The sequence below is a fragment of the Galeopterus variegatus genome, unplaced genomic scaffold, assembly GCF_000696425.1.
Source record: "Galeopterus variegatus unplaced genomic scaffold, G_variegatus-3.0.2 Scaffold2642, whole genome shotgun sequence".
In the NCBI taxonomy this organism is placed as follows: domain Eukaryota; kingdom Metazoa; phylum Chordata; class Mammalia; order Dermoptera; family Cynocephalidae; genus Galeopterus; species Galeopterus variegatus.
Window position 1 is genome coordinate 131,372 of NW_007728753.1, and position 18,796 is coordinate 150,167.

Consider the following 18,796-nt stretch of genomic DNA (forward strand, 5'->3'; position numbering starts at 1 on the left):
CTGCTCCCAAGCACCGCACTCTACCAAGTGCGCCACCGGGCCGGCCCAAAGTTCTGAGTTTTGACATTCTATTCGTGAGATGTAGATTTATTTAATAAAAATATGATTTAAAAACACAGATGTGTGTTTGTATATATGTGTGTGCATATGTGTAATTTGTTAAGTATTGGCTAAATGACATTTTATTCCTAAAGATGTGCTTAACTGAAAAAAAATTTTTTTGAGTTTTCTTTTATAATGTTTGAAAAACTAGATTAGGTTTCTTTAGGGGTATATATTTTTAAAATCTGTGAGAAACCAATAATACATACTCATGACAATAATGACAAACATATAGATATCGAGGCAAACTTTTTTCACGGCATGATGCAACAGCACAGCCAATGAGGTAAGAAGTAGCCCAAACAACCTGTAAAAATAAAGAGATAATTTAATCACAGATTTGATTATTTCATTAAATGACTACAAGTTTGCTTTTAAGTTTGCTTTGAGCCTGGCTTATTCAGAAGTCATAGAAACAAGAAAATTCCCACATGTCTAGATAACACTCACACACGTGCCACACATGGCTGCAAATAATGGAAACTAGGCAGGGAAAATCAGGTTAATAGAGGAGGATGATTTGATTCTATGACTGGCATTTTCTGTATTTATTGTCAGTTTATTTTTTCTTTGGAAACATGTTGGGTTCTGGATGTACTTTCTAATTTTAAAAAATATATACATATATATATTCATTTTCTGTAAGATATAAAAGATGGGTAGAGAAAGGGTATAAGTAAAAAAAAAGGGGACATATTGATGATTTTGCAATGAACAGGCTGATGTTCAAAAATGACTTGAATGCTGCCATTCTGCACATGGGCTGTATATAGCTCTGCATGGGACTCATTTCTCAAATCACATTGTCAAATATATTCAGGAATGATCAGAACCTTGTGTAAACTCTCCATAACTCAGTCTTACTGGAACTAGAAAATCTATTTATGAATTCTCGCTAAACATCACAAGTGGCTACCATAGACCCTAGCTCATTCCTTGTCAAAACTATGTGGAAAATCAGTTAACATTATGAAGGTTGGTTGTTGGTTATGTGAGGATAAAAATCAAAGCATAGAAGGAACTGTTCTTATTCGCCAGAGAACAGGCATAGTGTAGAGTACTGAGTTGACTTCCTAGGCAAAGTGACCTAGGTTTAAACTCCATCTTTATCACTGGCTAGATGATACTAGTGAGGCACTCACGTCTGCCTGGCTGTGCCCCTCTATGCTGTAAACAAGACCCTCACCCACATGTCATACAGACCCAGCTGCAGCTGCACTCTTGACTTCTCACACTGTGGTTAACACATACTGTTGTAACAGAATTTTCTATTCTGCTTCTTCTCTTGCTGTAATTTTCCATCCTGAGACAAAGTCACAACCACATAAGATCATAAGAACACCCCCCTTGCCTGGTTACAAAATCCTGGAAATGCTGTAATATAAAAATAACAGCCATGCTGCATTCAGGGCTCAGCCTTTGTGACTAAAGTCTGCTGAGCCAATGCCAGCATATCAATAAACTCTGTTTTCTCTTTTAAGCCTCAGTGTTTCCTGCCTCTCTCTGTGAGTTCACATTAACTCACTACAACACTAGAAGTTTGCTTTATGCCTCAGAGTTTCATTTTCTCATCTGTAAACAGGATATGATAATGCTATCTTCTACATCATAGTGAATGGTGGGAATTAAGTGGTTGGAAGAGAAAATATTTTCAATAAGTGTGATTGCTCCCACTTTCACATCTCTGTCCCTATGAACCTGGACAGGTTTACTCTCAGCTAGTTCTGGAGACTTTGCTCATGTTTCTTTTTCTGTTCTATATCAGAGTGGTTTGATATGACTCCATTTGATAAAATATTTTTTCTTTACAGAGAAAGGCTTTCATAGATACCGATCTCTCTCCACACCATATGGCTTTTAATTATTTGCTGCTAATGGGGCTAGACATTCACCAAAACTATTGCTCTACCTGAGTGTACAAAAATTTTATAGGGTACATTCAATGTTTGTAGGTTTCTCCTCTCACTCTTTCTAACAAAAGCATATTTTCCATAAGAGACCATGTTGAACTCAGAACCTAAGGCAACACAGTTAAGAAATATTTCGATGATAAAAATAGAGTAGAATATCTATTTTGCCATGTTCTCTCTATACATTAATTAGTAGTAAGATGATCAAACTTAATTTATTCATTTATTTGTTTGACTCATATCCAAGAAAAAATTGAAGATGAAACTTTTCCATTAGGTCTTTAGACACAAATTAATTTTAGGAAAAAGCCTTTATTTTATGAAATTGCCTTATAAACTTATTAAAATATTTATACAGAACTAAAGACAGTTGGAAAATGCTATTTTCTACTGTTTTAAATTTTAAACAAATTAAGGCAAATTTCTTTGATTTTGCTGTCAATTTTTTGGAAACAGGCAATGACAGGAATCAATTTTATAAAGCACGTTTTATTTTTAAAGTAGTGTTGAATGGGTTTGAAGGAAGCAAATAAAGATTATTTAAAGATGACGGAATTAAGTTACTATTATCAGTTTGACAGGGATAATGATTTTTTGATGAAATTAGTGGGCCCAGTCAATTTTTATACAAATGAAACAGAAGGTAGGAATTGATGCTACAAATTTGTCAAAGCTTTAGCTCTCTCTGTTTCATCTTATTGATATCCTCTAATTCTTTGATAAGGTAAATTATATAATTAAATAGTCTAATGTTAAGACACTCTTGGATTTCTAGCACATACCCTTTGAGTCCACAGTTATCTATCTTAAAAGATGAATGCTATTTACTAATGTTTTACTTAAAATTTCTGCATTGATATCCATAAGCAATTAAGTCTTTGCTTTTTTAAATATTTTACCTTTGTCAACTTTTAACATAAATTTTAAGTAGACTTTATTTAAAGTAGATTTTATTTTTGATTTTGTGAAACTTATCAATGGGTACGCCTGACTCTCTTGTTTCAGGAACGATAACTTTTCTAACTTTTTGTATTTATTCCATATTAAGTGTTTAAATCTTCTATCTCTACTGGAAAGTAATCTATCTAATTTAGATATTCAAGATTATTTTTGTATAATTAATTTATTCTATACAAAGCAGTCCAATAATCTTTTAAACATGAATCAGATTAAACTACACCCCTGCTTAAGATGCTCCAATGACACATACAAAGTACCAAGACTGAATTAAGAAATACAAAACATGAATAGACCAATAACAAGTAATTGGATTGAAACAGTTATCAGAAGTCAAAAAGCCCAGGACCAGATGGCTTCACCACTGAATTCTACCAAACCTTTAAAGAGGATTTAACCAATTCCTCTCAAACTCTTTCAAGATATTGAAACAGAGGCCAACCCTCTACCCAAACCAGACAAAGACACAACAAAAAAAGAAAGCTACATGCCAATATCCTTGATGAACATAGGTGTAAAAATCCTCAACAAGATATTAGCAATGCAGAAGACAACAGCACATCAAAAAGATTATACACCATGATCAAGTGAGATTCATCCCAGGGATGCAAGGATGGTTCAACATATGCAAATCAATAAATGTGATACACCACATCAACAAAAGTGAGGACAAAAACCATACAATTATCTCAATACATGCAGGAAACACATTTGACAAAATTAAGATTCACTTTGTGATAAAGACTCTCAACAAATTAGATATGGAAGGAAAATATATCAATATGATAAAAGCCATATATGACAAACCCACCAACAACATCATCACCCACTGCCAATATCATCAGCGGGGAAAAGCTGAAAGTTTCTCCTTTAGAACAGAAACAAGACAAAGATGCCCACTCTAACCACTCCTTTTTTTTTTTTCTAGGATCTGAACCGGTGGCCTTGGTGTTATCAGCACCGCACTCTCCCGAGTGAGCCACGGGCCGGCCCCTAACCACTCCTTTTCAATATAATAATGGAAGTATAAACCACAGCAATCAGGCATGAATAGGAAATAAAGGGCACCCAAATCAGAAAATACAACATCAAATTGTCACTGTTCACAGATGGCATGATACTATATAAAACAGAAAAACCCATAACCTCTATCAAAAAACTCCTAGAGCTGAAAAATGAATTCAGTAAAGTTGCAGGACACAAAATCAATACACAAAAATCAGTAGTGTTCCTTTACAACAACAAAAAACAAGCAGAAAAAGAAATCAAGAAAGCAAGCCCATTTACAATAGCTACCAAAAGAATAACATTCATAGGAATAAATTTAACCAAAGAGGTGAAAGATCTCTACAATGAGAACTACAAAATTCTGCTGAAAGAAATTAAAGAGGACACCACACGATATAAAGACATTCCTTGTTCATGGACTGGAAGAATTAATACAGTGAAAATGTCTATACTACCCAAAGCAATCTACAGATTCAATGGTAGATTGAATATCAAATACCATCAAAATACCAATGACACTCTTCACAGAAATGCACTTAATATAAAATGCAAACTTTACAATAGCTAACATGATTAAATGATATAGCCCCTCTTCCTTTCTGTTCTGAACTCCTTTCACTCTCCTGTTAATCATGTTCCAGCTTTCTCCTTAACCACACCCCTAGTATTTCTTCTGTCCTTAAACACACCCAGATCCCAGATATTAGTTTTTAAACATTATTTCCCACGAATGAATGAATAAAAAAGCTATTCATTTCTCCAAAGGAATCAGAAGTCTTTGGAGAAATGAATAGCTTTTTTATTCTGTGTACAATAAGAAAAGTAGAAGATGATGCTGGGAAATTTTATCAGGTCTGAGGCCAAGAGATGCTGAAAGCCTAACAGAGTTATGGCCAAAAGGATAGATTAGATGCCTTGAAAATGGCTCCATCACTCAAATATAAAACAAAGTGAGCATCCACATGACACAATGAATTAAATCAACAACACATGATTCTGTAGTGATTGAGAGAGAGAGAGAGAGAGAGAGAGAGACTGCTAATAAATGTAAAGTTAATGATAAATAGACCACCAGCATTATACAACTTCCCACGTAATAACTGAGCCAGGAAAGAAAATCAACAGTAGCTAAAATGATTGAATGAAAGATAGTTGTGAGAGAGAGAGAGAGAGACTGCTAATAAATATAAAGTTAATGATAAATAGACCACCAGCATTATACAACTTCCCACATAATAACTGAGCCAGGAAAGAAAATCAACAGTAGCTAAAATGATTGAATGAAAGATAGTTGTGAAGCAGAATCTTCACATGATCTCAAAATATTTTCCACAGGTAATTAATTTTTTCCAAAGTTACAAAATTGTATCATTTCAATTGAGAGATCAGATGATCACTATTTTAACTAAATTATTATTCTTGCAGAAATATTAACTTCAGTCCAATCATAAGGAAACAATTAGACAAACTCAGCACATACATTCCAAAACACGACAGACCTAGTCCCTTCCAAAAGTCATGAAAAATAAAAGAAGGGATAATATTATTGAAAAAATTGGGGGAAATTAGAGATTAAATAGTTGTTAATGATGTTACTGAATTAATGTACATTTTCTTAGTTATAGTCATGATATTGTGGTCTTATAGGACAATATCTGTATAATTAGGAGTCATGTGTTCATATACTGAGAATTAGGTGTGGTATGGGTGACTTACTTTCACAGGGTTCTTAGAAAAGAGTATATATATACAGAGAGATAAAACAAATTTTACAAATATTAAAAATTTGTGAATCTAAGCAATAGGTATATTTATTATTCCTTTATTGAAAATTTTTTGTTGGATTGAAACACTTTGAAATATAAAACTGAGAGAAAAGAGTGATGTCAGCAAGATGGTGGAAATGAGTTTTGAGCCCTCATTTTTCAATGACAATACAAAAAAAAACAAAGCAAAACTGGAGACTGGCAAAATTAACTTTATAGGAACTTTGAAAAACTCTCAGGGAATAATAACAGTCAAGCAAAACAAAACCAAGAAGCTGCAGCAAAAATGGTGGGAAGTTTCATGGTGTTTTTACTCACCCTTACTATACCTGGTCCCTGGCATAGCATAACATAGTTGGGAGAAAATGGCTCAGTTCTTGGTTCCCTCCCTTGGGCTACAGGGAATAGAAGGAACTTTATTTGCAACATTCTAAACTGTCATTGGGTTGCACCAGGTATTAGATGCTGTTTTGGCTGAATCAGAGCTCAGATTGGAAAAAGTGGCATTGGTTGGATCTCAGGTTGGGAAAAGCCTTTACAAACAGTGGGCATATCTCATAAAAGATGAGTGGGGATCACATACATGCAGACACCTACAGCAAGAGATTATGAGCATAAGAATTAAATAGAACATCTAAGGTAATAAGAAGAAGCTGGAATGAGAATTTTTGGAATTAAGACATTTAAAAGCAGCTGTGTATTTGGGGAAATTGAGAAAAAATAAAATATATATAGTTAGGCAAGATGCATGCCAGAAAGAAAAACAAAACAAAATGAAACAAAACAGTAATGAGAATCTTTAAGTTTTCATCCTAGATTAATTCCTTAAAATATACCTTACTAATTACTTAACACCTTCCCCTCCAGTCAGCAAAGACTAGGAAGGTTATCTTCTTATTTTGAATTTCTAATTTTCAACAATAACAAAAATCACAAGGCATACACATAAATAGGAAAACATGGCCCATTCAAAGGAAAAAAAATAAATATACAGAAGTTATTCCTAAAGAAACAAAGACATCACACTTACTAGACAGACACTTTAAAACAACTGTATAAATATATTAAAGAAATGGACAAAAAACTAAGGAAATAGAAGAATGATATATGAGCACAATGGAAATATCAATAAACAGGTAGAACTTATTTTAAAAAGAACCAAACAAATATTCTGGAGTTAAGAAATACAATAGCTAAATTAAAAAATTAACTAGAGGAAAACAACAGCAGATTTAAACAGGCAGAAGAAAGAATCAGAAACCTTGAATACAGGTGATTTGAAACTGCTGGGTATAAACAGAAAAGACAAGAATGAAGAAAAGTAAACAGAGCCTAAGGGACTTGTGGGACACCATAATGTAAGCCAATATATTGCATTATGGATATCCTAGAAGGAGAAGAGAGAAAAAAGAGTGGAGAGATTATTTAAGAAATTATGGCCTAAAACTTCCTCAATTTGAGGAAAGACATAGATCTACAAATCCAAGGAGCTTAATGACCTCTAAGTAACATAAGTCCAAAGAGACCTACACTAAGACATGTTGCACTTTCTTTGTCACCTCTCTTTCCCTGGGTGATGGAGATGCAAAGGATTACTCAAAGTGCATTTCTTCTGAGCAGTGAGAAATCCCAAAGGGGTTAATTTCCTAGAACCCTCAAGAGAGAGGCATTCCTCCTTGGGAAATTAACACCAGATGGGGTTCTTTCTCAATATTTATTCTCCATGCCAGAAAGTTACAGAAAAGGAACATAGATGGAGTTATGACTAAGTATAGTTTAATAATAGAGGCTGGTAACATCAATGAAATAACAAGGTGACATTCCATAATGCAGTTTGCAAAAGGTTAAGTCACTCCACCAACAAAAGCTTGTTCTTAGCAAATACTGTCTTTTCCTACAGCAGTTTCCTCGGTATGTTTATATAACAATAAAGCAACTTTAGGTTAACTTGCTCTAAGGGCATCTGTCCTTGAGCCAGCAATTTTGCTGTGTTACAATTCTTTATCTACAACAGAGACTTTAGCCTGGGGAAAGTTTCCTGTCTTTTGTAAGCTTAACATTTACATATGTAATTTTTAAAAGTTAGGTTATACCTGAAACTACAGCGCTTGGAAACTGGGCCCTGTGAAATACATTTGCTTTATAAATGTTAGTATATTCCACATCTCCCCCATTTTATTTATTTAATTAAAGAAAGAGCAAAAGCTATAGATCAAGTTTTTACAGTTAAGACAAAAGCATTTTGTTAAAGCAAAGTTAGTATAATTTAGCATGGCAAGTCCTTTTAATTTATTCCAGGTGGGGACTGAAGATGTAATCGTCACTCAGAGCTATTGCATCGGCATCATTCCTGGTGCTGTGAATTGGGGTATAATTGCCAGTTGTTGAAACTCCAGAATGGGGTTCTGTTCCATATAATAGTTGATTTTGAGTCCAGAGAGTTTGTTGATGTTCACGGGTCCAGGACGTTACGACTTCAAACCATCTAGTCTTTGTAAAATTTTTGATTAATTACAAATCTTTTGTTTAGGAACAGGATGTCTCATCCAAATTATAAACACCCTCTTTAAGGCCGAGAAAATTTAGAGAACTGCTTTTGTAGACAAAATATTATCTCAACCTTTATGATCAAAGCAATCCTCATCTAAGCATTGATGATCAATATTTTGATTGGAAAGGCTTTACTTTTCTTTGTATAGATCCATCAGTGCTGGGAAGGCTCATTCCCAGGTTGTCATGTCCCATGTTGGGGGAAAGATGAAGCAGCAGGTAGGCCAAATTAGGGCAACATGAGGAGGGGTCAGAAACTTAGAAGAAACATGCTATCTTATAACAAAAGTTTTAAATTATATCCTGTTATAAAGGGAGAGTTAATTTTTATTGAAGTTATGAAAATAGCCACATTGCCATAATAATCATAAAGATACTTAAAGTTGTTAAATTTGGGGGGATCAAATAGAGAGAAAACAAATGTTTTAATTTCTTTTTTAAATGATATTTTACCAAGCTGTTTTCATAGATGGCTTAAGAGAGAGACTTAAATCTGGAAAACAAAACATTAAGAGAACCAGCAGTGTTTCAAAATAAGGAAATTGGAAAAACCATAATTCTTTTTAATCAGTTCATTAATTAACTTTTGTTGTTTTGACCTTGATAATAATTTCATAAATCCATCAATTTCTTCATTAGAATTTTGGAAATTTAGTTTAAAGGTATAAACTCAAAGTTTGTCAGGAAACTGTACCTATCAGAGTTTTTTTTCATGAAATATTTGAAGATATAACATTTTAAGATTATAATTGAACCAAGATTATGACTGGTAGCATTTATATCTAGACACTATTTAAGAACCTTACAAGATTTAGGAACACATAATCATAACATGTCAGTACTGACAATGCTTTCCCTTATAGTCTAATAAACCAATTAGTTTTGGTACATCTCTTATATATCTTTTGAGAAGCTCCAGGGTGCTTGGAACTCCTCAAAGTTAGTTAGATTGAGTTTTCAGAATTTGGTTTTGGAAAGTTTGTCAAATAATAAAGGCTTAAAACATTTAGTTGAATAAGATCACAAATTCCTATAAAAATAAATCAAAGTGACAAAGGATTTCACAGGGAGAGAGCGCAAGAAATTAACATGAAATAAGTTTCTTAGACCAGTTATATAAAAAATAAAGAAAACCTTTTACAATTTTGTATTAAGAGAAGTTAAATGTCTTTTTAGGAAATCTGATTGTTCCACTGCAGGAAAGCAAACTCTAACCATGTATAAGAATACTTTTGATGTTAATGTTTAATTTTTAGAAAATTTATACATAATTTGTTTTTAATTTTCATCAATTTTTAAAGTTTCTTTTATAAATTAACCTGTACATACCATTATCATGACTTACTCAGACTTTTTGTTTTTGTCCTATATTTCCTACTTTTAAAATAGCTGGTCATTTTACTTTATGGCAAAAATACACTGTACCAGATGTTTTCTCACATAAAAATTATTTTCTTTTTCTTTTTAGTCCTTTTAACCACAACCACATTTTTATACCCATAGTTTTCTTTAAATCACCTCTTTTTTACATATTTGTTTCTTCTGTATCAATGTTAAATTGGCCTCATTTGTCTAAAAATTAACCCTTTGGGGTTTCTCACTGCTCCAAAGAAATGGGCTTTGAGTAATCCTTTGCATCTCTGTCACCCAGGGGCAGAAAGGTGACAAAGAGAGTGTAACAAAGACATATATTAAATTTATTAAAAACAATATAATGTATTTGAAAGCAGTAAGAAAGCACAACTCATCAAGCAAAAATTATCTCCAATAAGAGTATAAGAGGATTTATGGGAAGACATCTTGCAGGCCAGAAGGCATTGGAGCTAATATATTTAAAGTGCTGAAAGAAAGAAGAAACAACAACAACAAAATCCCAGTCTGCTGAGGATTTTATGTCCAGCAAAACAGTCCTTCAAAAATAAGGGAATAGGGTGCCCTGAGCTGGCTCTGTGCAGGGGAGCCCACCTGAAGCAGCCAGAAGCAGCATCAGACAGAGGAACTGGGTGGCTGCATGTGGCTCCCTTACCCTGCCACCTTGGACCCAGGCAGGGGGGGAGCTCCAGACCCCATACCAGTGCCCTGAACTGGCTCCACACAGGAGAACCTGCTGGAAGTGGCTGGCAACAGCACCAGACAGCAAAACTGGTTGGCTCCACATGGCTCCTGCACCCCACTGCCTTGGACCCAGGCAGAGGTGTAGCTCCAGGCCCCACCCCCATGCCCCGAACTGGTACCATGCAGGTGAGCCTACTGGAGGTAGCTGGGAGCTCCACCTGCCAGCAGAACGATGTGGCCCTACACAGCCCCTCATCCCACCTCAGACCCAGGGAGGAGCAGCAGCCTATGGTTCTGACCCACTGAGTTTGGCCCACCAGAACTCCACGTGCTAGGGGCTCATTCTACGACCACAGAGTCTAGAATGGGAACCAAGGTGGTTTAACATAATGACCATCACACCTACTGTCAAGCAAAGACAATTCACCCCCCACAGTAGCAACCAATGCCACTCTACAGCCAACCTCAGTGTAATAGAAGAAGCAAACCCCATACCAAATGACCAAGCATCAGCAAAAACAAACAAACAAACAAACAAACAAACAAAAAACAAACTAGAAGCGCAAACAATCAAGAAGAAATGACAGCATCAAAAGGATACAGTAATGCCCCAAAGTCAGACTCCATGGAACAGGGAATCTTTGAAATGTTTGAAAAAGAATTTCAAGCAATGATCTTAAGAAAGCTTGAAGAAATAAAGGAAGACTCAATTAGAGAACACAATGAAACAAGAAAAAACATCCAGAATATGAAAGAGGAAATCTACAAAGAGACTAATACCATAAAAAAGAATGTAGCAGAACTTCTAGAAATGAAAGACTCACTTAATGAAATAAAAAACATGACTGAGAGCTTGAGCAGCAGGGTAGAGCAAGCAGAAGAAAGAATTTCAGAGCTTGAAGATGGTCTTTTTGAAATAAGTCAGGCAGACCAAAAAAAAGGAAAAAAGAATTAAAAATAATGAGGAAGACCTACGAGAAGCAGCAGACAGCCTCAAGCACACTAACATACGAATTGTGGGTATTCCTGAAGGATAAGAGAAAGGAAAGGTATCAAAAACCTACTCAAGGAAATAGTAACTGAAAACTTCCCTGGTGTAAGGTGAGATACAGACCTTCAGATACAGGAAGCTCAAAGGTCCCCAAACAGATTCAACACCAAAGGATCTTCCCCAAGACATATTATAGTTAAATTTGCAAAGCTCAAAGACAAAGAGAGAATTCTACAAGCAGCAAGAGAAAAGTGTCAGGTCACTTATAGGGGAACCTCCATCAAACTAACAGCAGACTTCTCAACCAAAACCCTACAAGCCAGAAGAGAGTGGAATGATATATTCAAAATACTAAAAGAAAAAAACTTCCAACCAATAATTCTTTACTCAGGAAGGCTCTCCTTCAGCAATGAGGGAGAAATAGTATATTTCCCAGATAAACAAAAGTTGTGGGAGTTCACCACCACACAACCTGCCCTGCAAGAAATTCTCAAGGGACTCATTCATCTGGAATCCGAATAATGGTGACCATCATCACAAATACACAAGCAAGAGCAAAACCAAAAGTTAAGACAAAAATGTTAACAAGAAAGAGAAAGAAGCTAAATCATTCTGCCTTAAATTCCCAACTCACATTGAGGAAGAGAAATAAAAGAGGAAATAATGATCAAAAGATATTTAAACCACCTAAACAAGTAGCAATTAAATGACAGGAATTAAACAATACTTCTCAATAACTACTCTGAATGTGAATGGACTAAACTCCCCAATCAAAAGACACAGACTAACTGACTGGATTAAAAAGCTAGACCCAAGTATATGCTGTCTTCAGGAGACCCACTTCACCTGTAGAGACACACACTGACTAAAAGTGAAGGGATGAAAAAAGATATACCATGCAAATGGAAACCAAAAATGAGCAGAAGTAGCTATTCTTATATCAGACAAAATAGACTTTAAACCAAAAAAAAAAAAAATTAAAAAAGACAAAGAAGGCCATTATATAATGATAAAGGGAACTATCCAGGTAGAAGACATAACAATCATAAACATGTATGCACCCAATACTGGAGCACCCAGATATATTAGGCAAACACTCTTAGACCTAAAGAAGGAGACAGAACCTAATACATTAATAGTGGGTGATCTGAACACCCCTCTCTCAGTATGGGACAGGACTTCCAGGCAACAAGCCAACAGAGAGACACAGGATTTAATCTACACCCTAGACCAACTGGACTTGGCAGATATATACAGAACATTTCACTGAACAGTTAAAGAATACACTTTCTTCTCATCAGTACATTCTCCAGGATAGACCACATATTAGGTCACAAATCTAATCTCAGCGAATTTTAAAAAATTGAAATCATTACAACAATCTTTTCAGATCATAATGGACTAGAACTGGAGATAAACAATAAGCAAATCACTAGAAGCTATACAAATACATGGAAAATAAATAATAGGCTCCTGAATGACCTATGGGTCCAAGAAGAAATTAAACAGGAAATCAAAAAATCTCTAGAAACTAATGAAAATGAATATACATCATACCAAAACTTGTGGGATACTGCAAAAGCAGTACTAAGAGGCAAATTTATNTCATAAACATGTATGCACCCAATACTGGAGCACCCAGATATATTAGGCAAACACTCTTAGACCTAAAGAAGGAGACAGAACCTAATACATTAATAGTGGGTGATCTGAACACCCCTCTCTCAGTATGGGACAGGACTTCCAGGCAACAAGTCAACAGAGAGACACAGGATTTAATCTACACCCTAGACCAACTGGACTTGGCAGATATATACAGAACATTTCACTGAACAGTTAAAGAATACACTTTCTTCTCATCAGTACATTCTCCAGGATAGACCACATATTAGGTCACAAATCTAATCTCAGCGAATTTTAAAAAATTGAAATCATTACAACAATCTTTTCAGATCATAATGGACTAGAACTGGAGATAAACAATAAGCAAATCACTAGAAGCTATACAAATACATGGAAAATAAATAATAGGCTCCTGAATGACCTATGGGTCCAAGAAGAAATTAAACAGGAAATCAAAAAATCTCTAGAAACTAATGAAAATGAATATACATCATACCAAAACTTGTGGGATACTGCAAAAGCAGTACTAAGAGGCAAATTTATTGCAGTAAATGCTTATATAAAAAAAAATGGAAAGAGTCCAAATAAATGACCTAATGTTGCACCTCAAAGAACTTGAAAAACAACCACAATCCAAACCTAAAGGCAGTAGATGGAAAGAAATATGAAGATCAGAGCAGAACTAAATGAAATAGAGACCCCCAAAACAATAGAAAAGATCAACAAAACTAAAAGTTGTTTTTTCAAGAAGATAAATAAAATAGACACACCATTAGCTAGATTAACAAAAAAAGAAAAAAAAAAGAGAGAGAGAAGACCCAAATAACAAAAATCAGAAATGAAAAGGGTAACATTGCAACTGACACCACAGAAATACAAAGAATCATTAGAGACTATTATAAATAACTGTATGACAACAAATTTGAAAATCTGGAAGATATGGATAAGTTTCTGGATACATATAAATTACCAAGACTGAAACAAGAAGAGATAGAAAACCTGAACAGACCAACAACAAGCAGATTGAAGCGGTAATTAGCAATCTTCTAACAAAAAAGGTCCGGGTCCAGATGGCTTTACAGCTGAATTCTATCAAACTTTTAAAGAGGAGTTAATACCAATTCTCATGAAACTGTTCCAAACAACTGAAACAGATGCTACTCTCCCAAACTCATTCTATGAGGCGAACACAACTCTGATACCAAAACCAGGTAAAGGCACAATTAAAAAGAAAATTACAGGCCATTATCCTTGATGAACCTTGATGCTAAAATCCTCAACAAAATATTAGCAATTAGAACACAGTAACATATTAAAAAAATATACACTATGATCAAGTGGGATTCATCCCAGGGATGCAAGGATGGTTTGACATATGAAAGTCCAATAAATATGGTATATCATATCAACAAGCTCAAGGACAAAGAACATATTATCATCTCAATAGATGTTGAAAAAGCATCTGACAAAATTCAACATTTCTTTATGATAAAGTCTCTCAACAAATTAGGTATAGAAGGAAAATATCTTAACACAATAAAAGCCATTTATGACAAGCTCACTGCCAGTATTCTGATGGGGAAAAATTGAAGGCCTTCTCCTTAAGGACAGGAACAAGACAAGGATGTCCACTTTCACCACTTGTATTCAACATAGTGCTGGAGTTACTAGCTAGAGCAATCAGGCAAGAGAAAGAAATAAAGGGAATCCAGATTGGAAAAGATGAAGTCAAACTTTCTCTATTTGCAGATGATATGATACTATATATAGAAAAACCTAAAGACTGTATCAAAAAACTCCTAGAGCTGGTTATAACTTCAATAATGTTGTAGGATACAAAATAAATGCCCCAAATTAGTAGCATTTGTATACTCAAATAATGAATTATTATAAAAAGAAATAAAGAAAGTAAGCTCATTTACAATTGTCACCAAAAAAATATGATACCTAGGGATCAATTTAACCAAGTAGATGAAAGACCCCTACAATGAGAATTACAAACCACTTCAGAAAGAAATTAAAGAAGACACGAAAAGATCGAAAGATATTCCATGCTCTTGGAATGGAAGAACTAACATTGTGAACATGTCTATAGTACCCAATGTGATGTACAGATTCAATGCAATCACCATCAAAATACCAATGACATTCTTCACAGAAATGGAAAAAACAATTTTACTATTCATATGGAAAAACAAAAGACCCCAAATAACCAAAGCAATCCTGAGCAACAAAAAAAAAAAAAAAAAAAAAAGCTGGAGTCATAACTCTGCCTGACTTCAAATTAGACTACAAAGCTGTTTTAACCAAAACAGCATGGTACTGGTATAAAAATAGAAAATCAGACCAGTGGAGTAGAATTGAGAACCCAGAAATCACTCCTCAGGCTTATAGCCATCTGATATTAGACAAAGGTAACAAAAATCTACATTGGGGAAAAGATTGCCTCTTCAACAAGTGGTGCTGGGAAAATTGGATATCCATATGCAGAAGAATGAAGCTAGATATGCATCTCTCACCATACACTAAAATCAACTCAAAATGGATTAAAGACCTAGGTATAAGACCCAAAACTGTAAAATTACTAAGGAAAAATATAGGTGAAACATTTCAGCAGTTAGGTCTGGGCACATGCTTTATGAACATGAGTCCAAAAGCACAAGCAGCAAAAGAAAAACAAATGGGACTATATCAAACTAAAAAGTTTCTGCACAGCAAAAGAAACAATCAACAGAGTGAAAAGACAACCTACAGAGTGTGAGAAAATTTTTACCAACTATGCATCTGACAAGGGACTAATATCCAGAATATACATAGAACTCAAGCAATTATACATTAAAAAAATAAATGACCCAATTAAAAAATGGGCAAAGGAGCTGAATTGACATTTTTCAAAGGAAGACATATAAATGGCCAGCAGATACATGAAAAAATGCTCAATATCACTAGTCATCAGGGAAAGGCAAATTAAAAGCACATTGAGATATCACTTCACTCCAGTTAAACTGGCTATAATCAAAAAGACGGTGAAGGGCCGGCCTGGTGGCGCACTGCTACAGTGCGCCGCTTGTGAGTGCCGCGGCGCTCCCGCTGAGGGTTCCGATCCCATGTACAGACTGGCCGCTCACTGGCTGAGCGAGGTGCGGGCGCAACACCGAGGGTTGCGATCCCGTTGCTGGTCCCAGTCCGGTACTGGCGCGACACTGAGGGTTGCGATCCGTTGCCGGTCACGAAAAAAAAAAAGACGGTGAATAACAAATGCTGGTGAGGGTGTGGAGAGAAAGGAACACTACCACACTGTTGATGGGCCTGTAAATTAGTACAACCACTTTGGAAAACAATTTGGAGGTTTCTCAAACAACTACAGATAGATCTTCCATATGATCCAACCATCTCTCTTCTGGGTATATATCCAGAGGAATGGAAATTGTTATGTCAAAGAGATACCTCCACTCCCATGTTTATTGCAGCTCTGTTTACAATAGCCAAGATATGGACCCAATCTAAATGTCCATCAATAGATGATTGGATAAGGAAACTGTGGTATGTATACACAATGGAATACTACTCTGCCATAAATAAGAACGAAATACTCCCATTTGCAACAACATGGATGAACCTGGAGAAACTTATGTTGAGTGAAACAAGCAAAGCACAGAGGGATAAATACCGCATGTGCTCACTCATATGTGGGAGCTAAGAGAGAAAGGAAGGCAGGAAAGAAAGACCACAGTAGTCCCATGATCCAACAGAGGGAGGGAACATTCCTAGGGCTACAAATTGGAGTTGAGGTGAGAGGGGGAAGGGGAGAGCAGTTGGGGGATAATTGGGAGGGAACAAAAGGTACAAAAGTAATTTATGGTAATGGATATGCCCCCAGTATGAATCTGGCCCCCACATCATGGACAGGTGGGGGGACAATCAGCTTTGTATCTCATGAATATTTGTAATAAATAAATTTAAAAAAATAAAAAAAAACGAGCTTTAGGGTCAACTCTGAGTCTTCCCTCATTCACCAAGTCCCAAAGAATGAATGAGACACAAAGATGAGTGCCTTATACATTCTTTATATCTTTCATAAGTTTAGTGCTATGCACAAAGCAGGCACTCAAAAAAGAGGTATGTTTAGAAAAAGTGTGTGTGTTTTTAACTATACTGAATCTAGCCCCTCTGCCCCATCCCCAACAGTCAGTAACATTATTTAATCCTACATTACTCTCCCCAAAACTATTCAACAGCCTACTGTTTGGCCTTCTTTTCATCAGTCCTTCCCTATTTCAAGCCATCCTCCAAGTGGTTACCAGTTTCCTTTCTAAAAGTAATGCCACTCCCTTACTAAAAAACCTTTGACAGTTCTCCATTACTCAAAAGATAAAGTTCACACTTCTGCTTTGACATCCATGACCCTCCATGATTGAGTCCAAATTACCTCTCCAACCTCATTTCACCACTCTCTATCATATATCTTTTTTTTTTTGGCAGCTAGCTGGTACAGGGATTGAACCCTGGATCTTTGTGTTATCAGCACCATGCTCTAACCAACTGAGCTAATAGGCCAGCCTCTGCCACATATCTTAATGAGCTTTCATGTCAGCAAATATAGGCTGTTCCATTTTCCTGGAAAGCTAGCTACCACCTCCTCCTTCCCTCTTCCCTACTCCCCAACAACGGCAACAACAACAACAACAACAACAATAACAACAACAAAATAAGGGAATAGTTAAGATATTCGCAGCAGACAATATCTGAGGGAGTTTATTACCACTAGACCTACCCCATAAGAAATAATGAAGGGAGTCCTTCAAGTTGAAAGAAAAAGGCACTAGTACCCAGTGTGGCTATATTTGAAGATGGGGCCTCTAAGGAAATAACTAAATGAAGTCATAGGAGTTGGCGCTGTTCTAAAAGAATTAGTGCCCTTACAAGAAAATACACTAGAGAGATTTCATTCTCTCTCTCTCTCTCTTCCCATCCCTCCCTCCCTCTCCATTTATACACTGGGAAAAGACCGTGATAGGAGAGCGTGAGAAGGTGGCTGTTTACAATGCAGGAAGAGAGCCTTTACCAGAAACCAGCCATGCTCTGTAAGATCTCAACTTCCAAGTTTCAGAATACAGGAAAGTAAATTTCTAATGTTTAATTCACCCAGCCTTTGGTATTTTGTTATGGCATCCATAACAGATTAATACAGTGAGATGTGAAGAAATTGAAAATTTTGTGAATTGCATTTTGGGAACGTAAAATATTACAGCTGCTATGGAAAATAGTATGCCAGTTCCTCAAGTAATTAGACATAGAATTGGCATGTGATTGTTCCAGCAACTCCTCCTTTGAATATATATATTCATATATATATATATATACTCAAAATAATTTAAAGCAGGAACTTGAACAGATATTTGAACACCAGTGTTCATGGCAGCATTATTCGCAATAGTCATAATATGGAAACAACCCAAATGACCATTGATGGATGAATGGACAAACAAAAGGTGATTTATACATACAGTGGGATATTGTTCAGCCTGAAAAAAAATTAAATTCTGGCACAGGCTGCAATATGGATGAACATGAATTTAAGATATTATGTTAAGCAAAATAATGCAGACATAAAAGGACAAAAATTGTATGATTCCCATTACATGAGGTACTTCGAGTAGGCAAATTCTTAGGGACAGAAAGTAGATTGGTGGTTGTCAGAGACTTTGGGGACTGAGGAATGGAGAACTATGTTTAATGGGTACAGAGTTTCAGTTTGGGAGGAAGAAAATGCTCTAGTGATGGTCACATAATAATTTGAATGTATTTAATGCCACTGAATATTAATGCCACAT

The 18,796-nt window shown here is 35.6% G+C and overlaps 1 protein-coding gene across 1 annotated transcript in view; it reads right to left on the bottom strand.

Annotated features, from left to right (window-relative positions):
• Window positions 1-18,796, bottom strand: part of CRISP1 (cysteine-rich secretory protein 1) — a 35,764-nt gene that overhangs the window by 6,072 nt on the left and 10,896 nt on the right. The window contains exon 5 of the mRNA XM_008582495.1: window positions 312-409. Within this exon, the coding sequence (XP_008580717.1) occupies window positions 312-409 (98 nt within the window). The remainder of the gene's footprint in view (window positions 1-311; window positions 410-18,796) is intronic.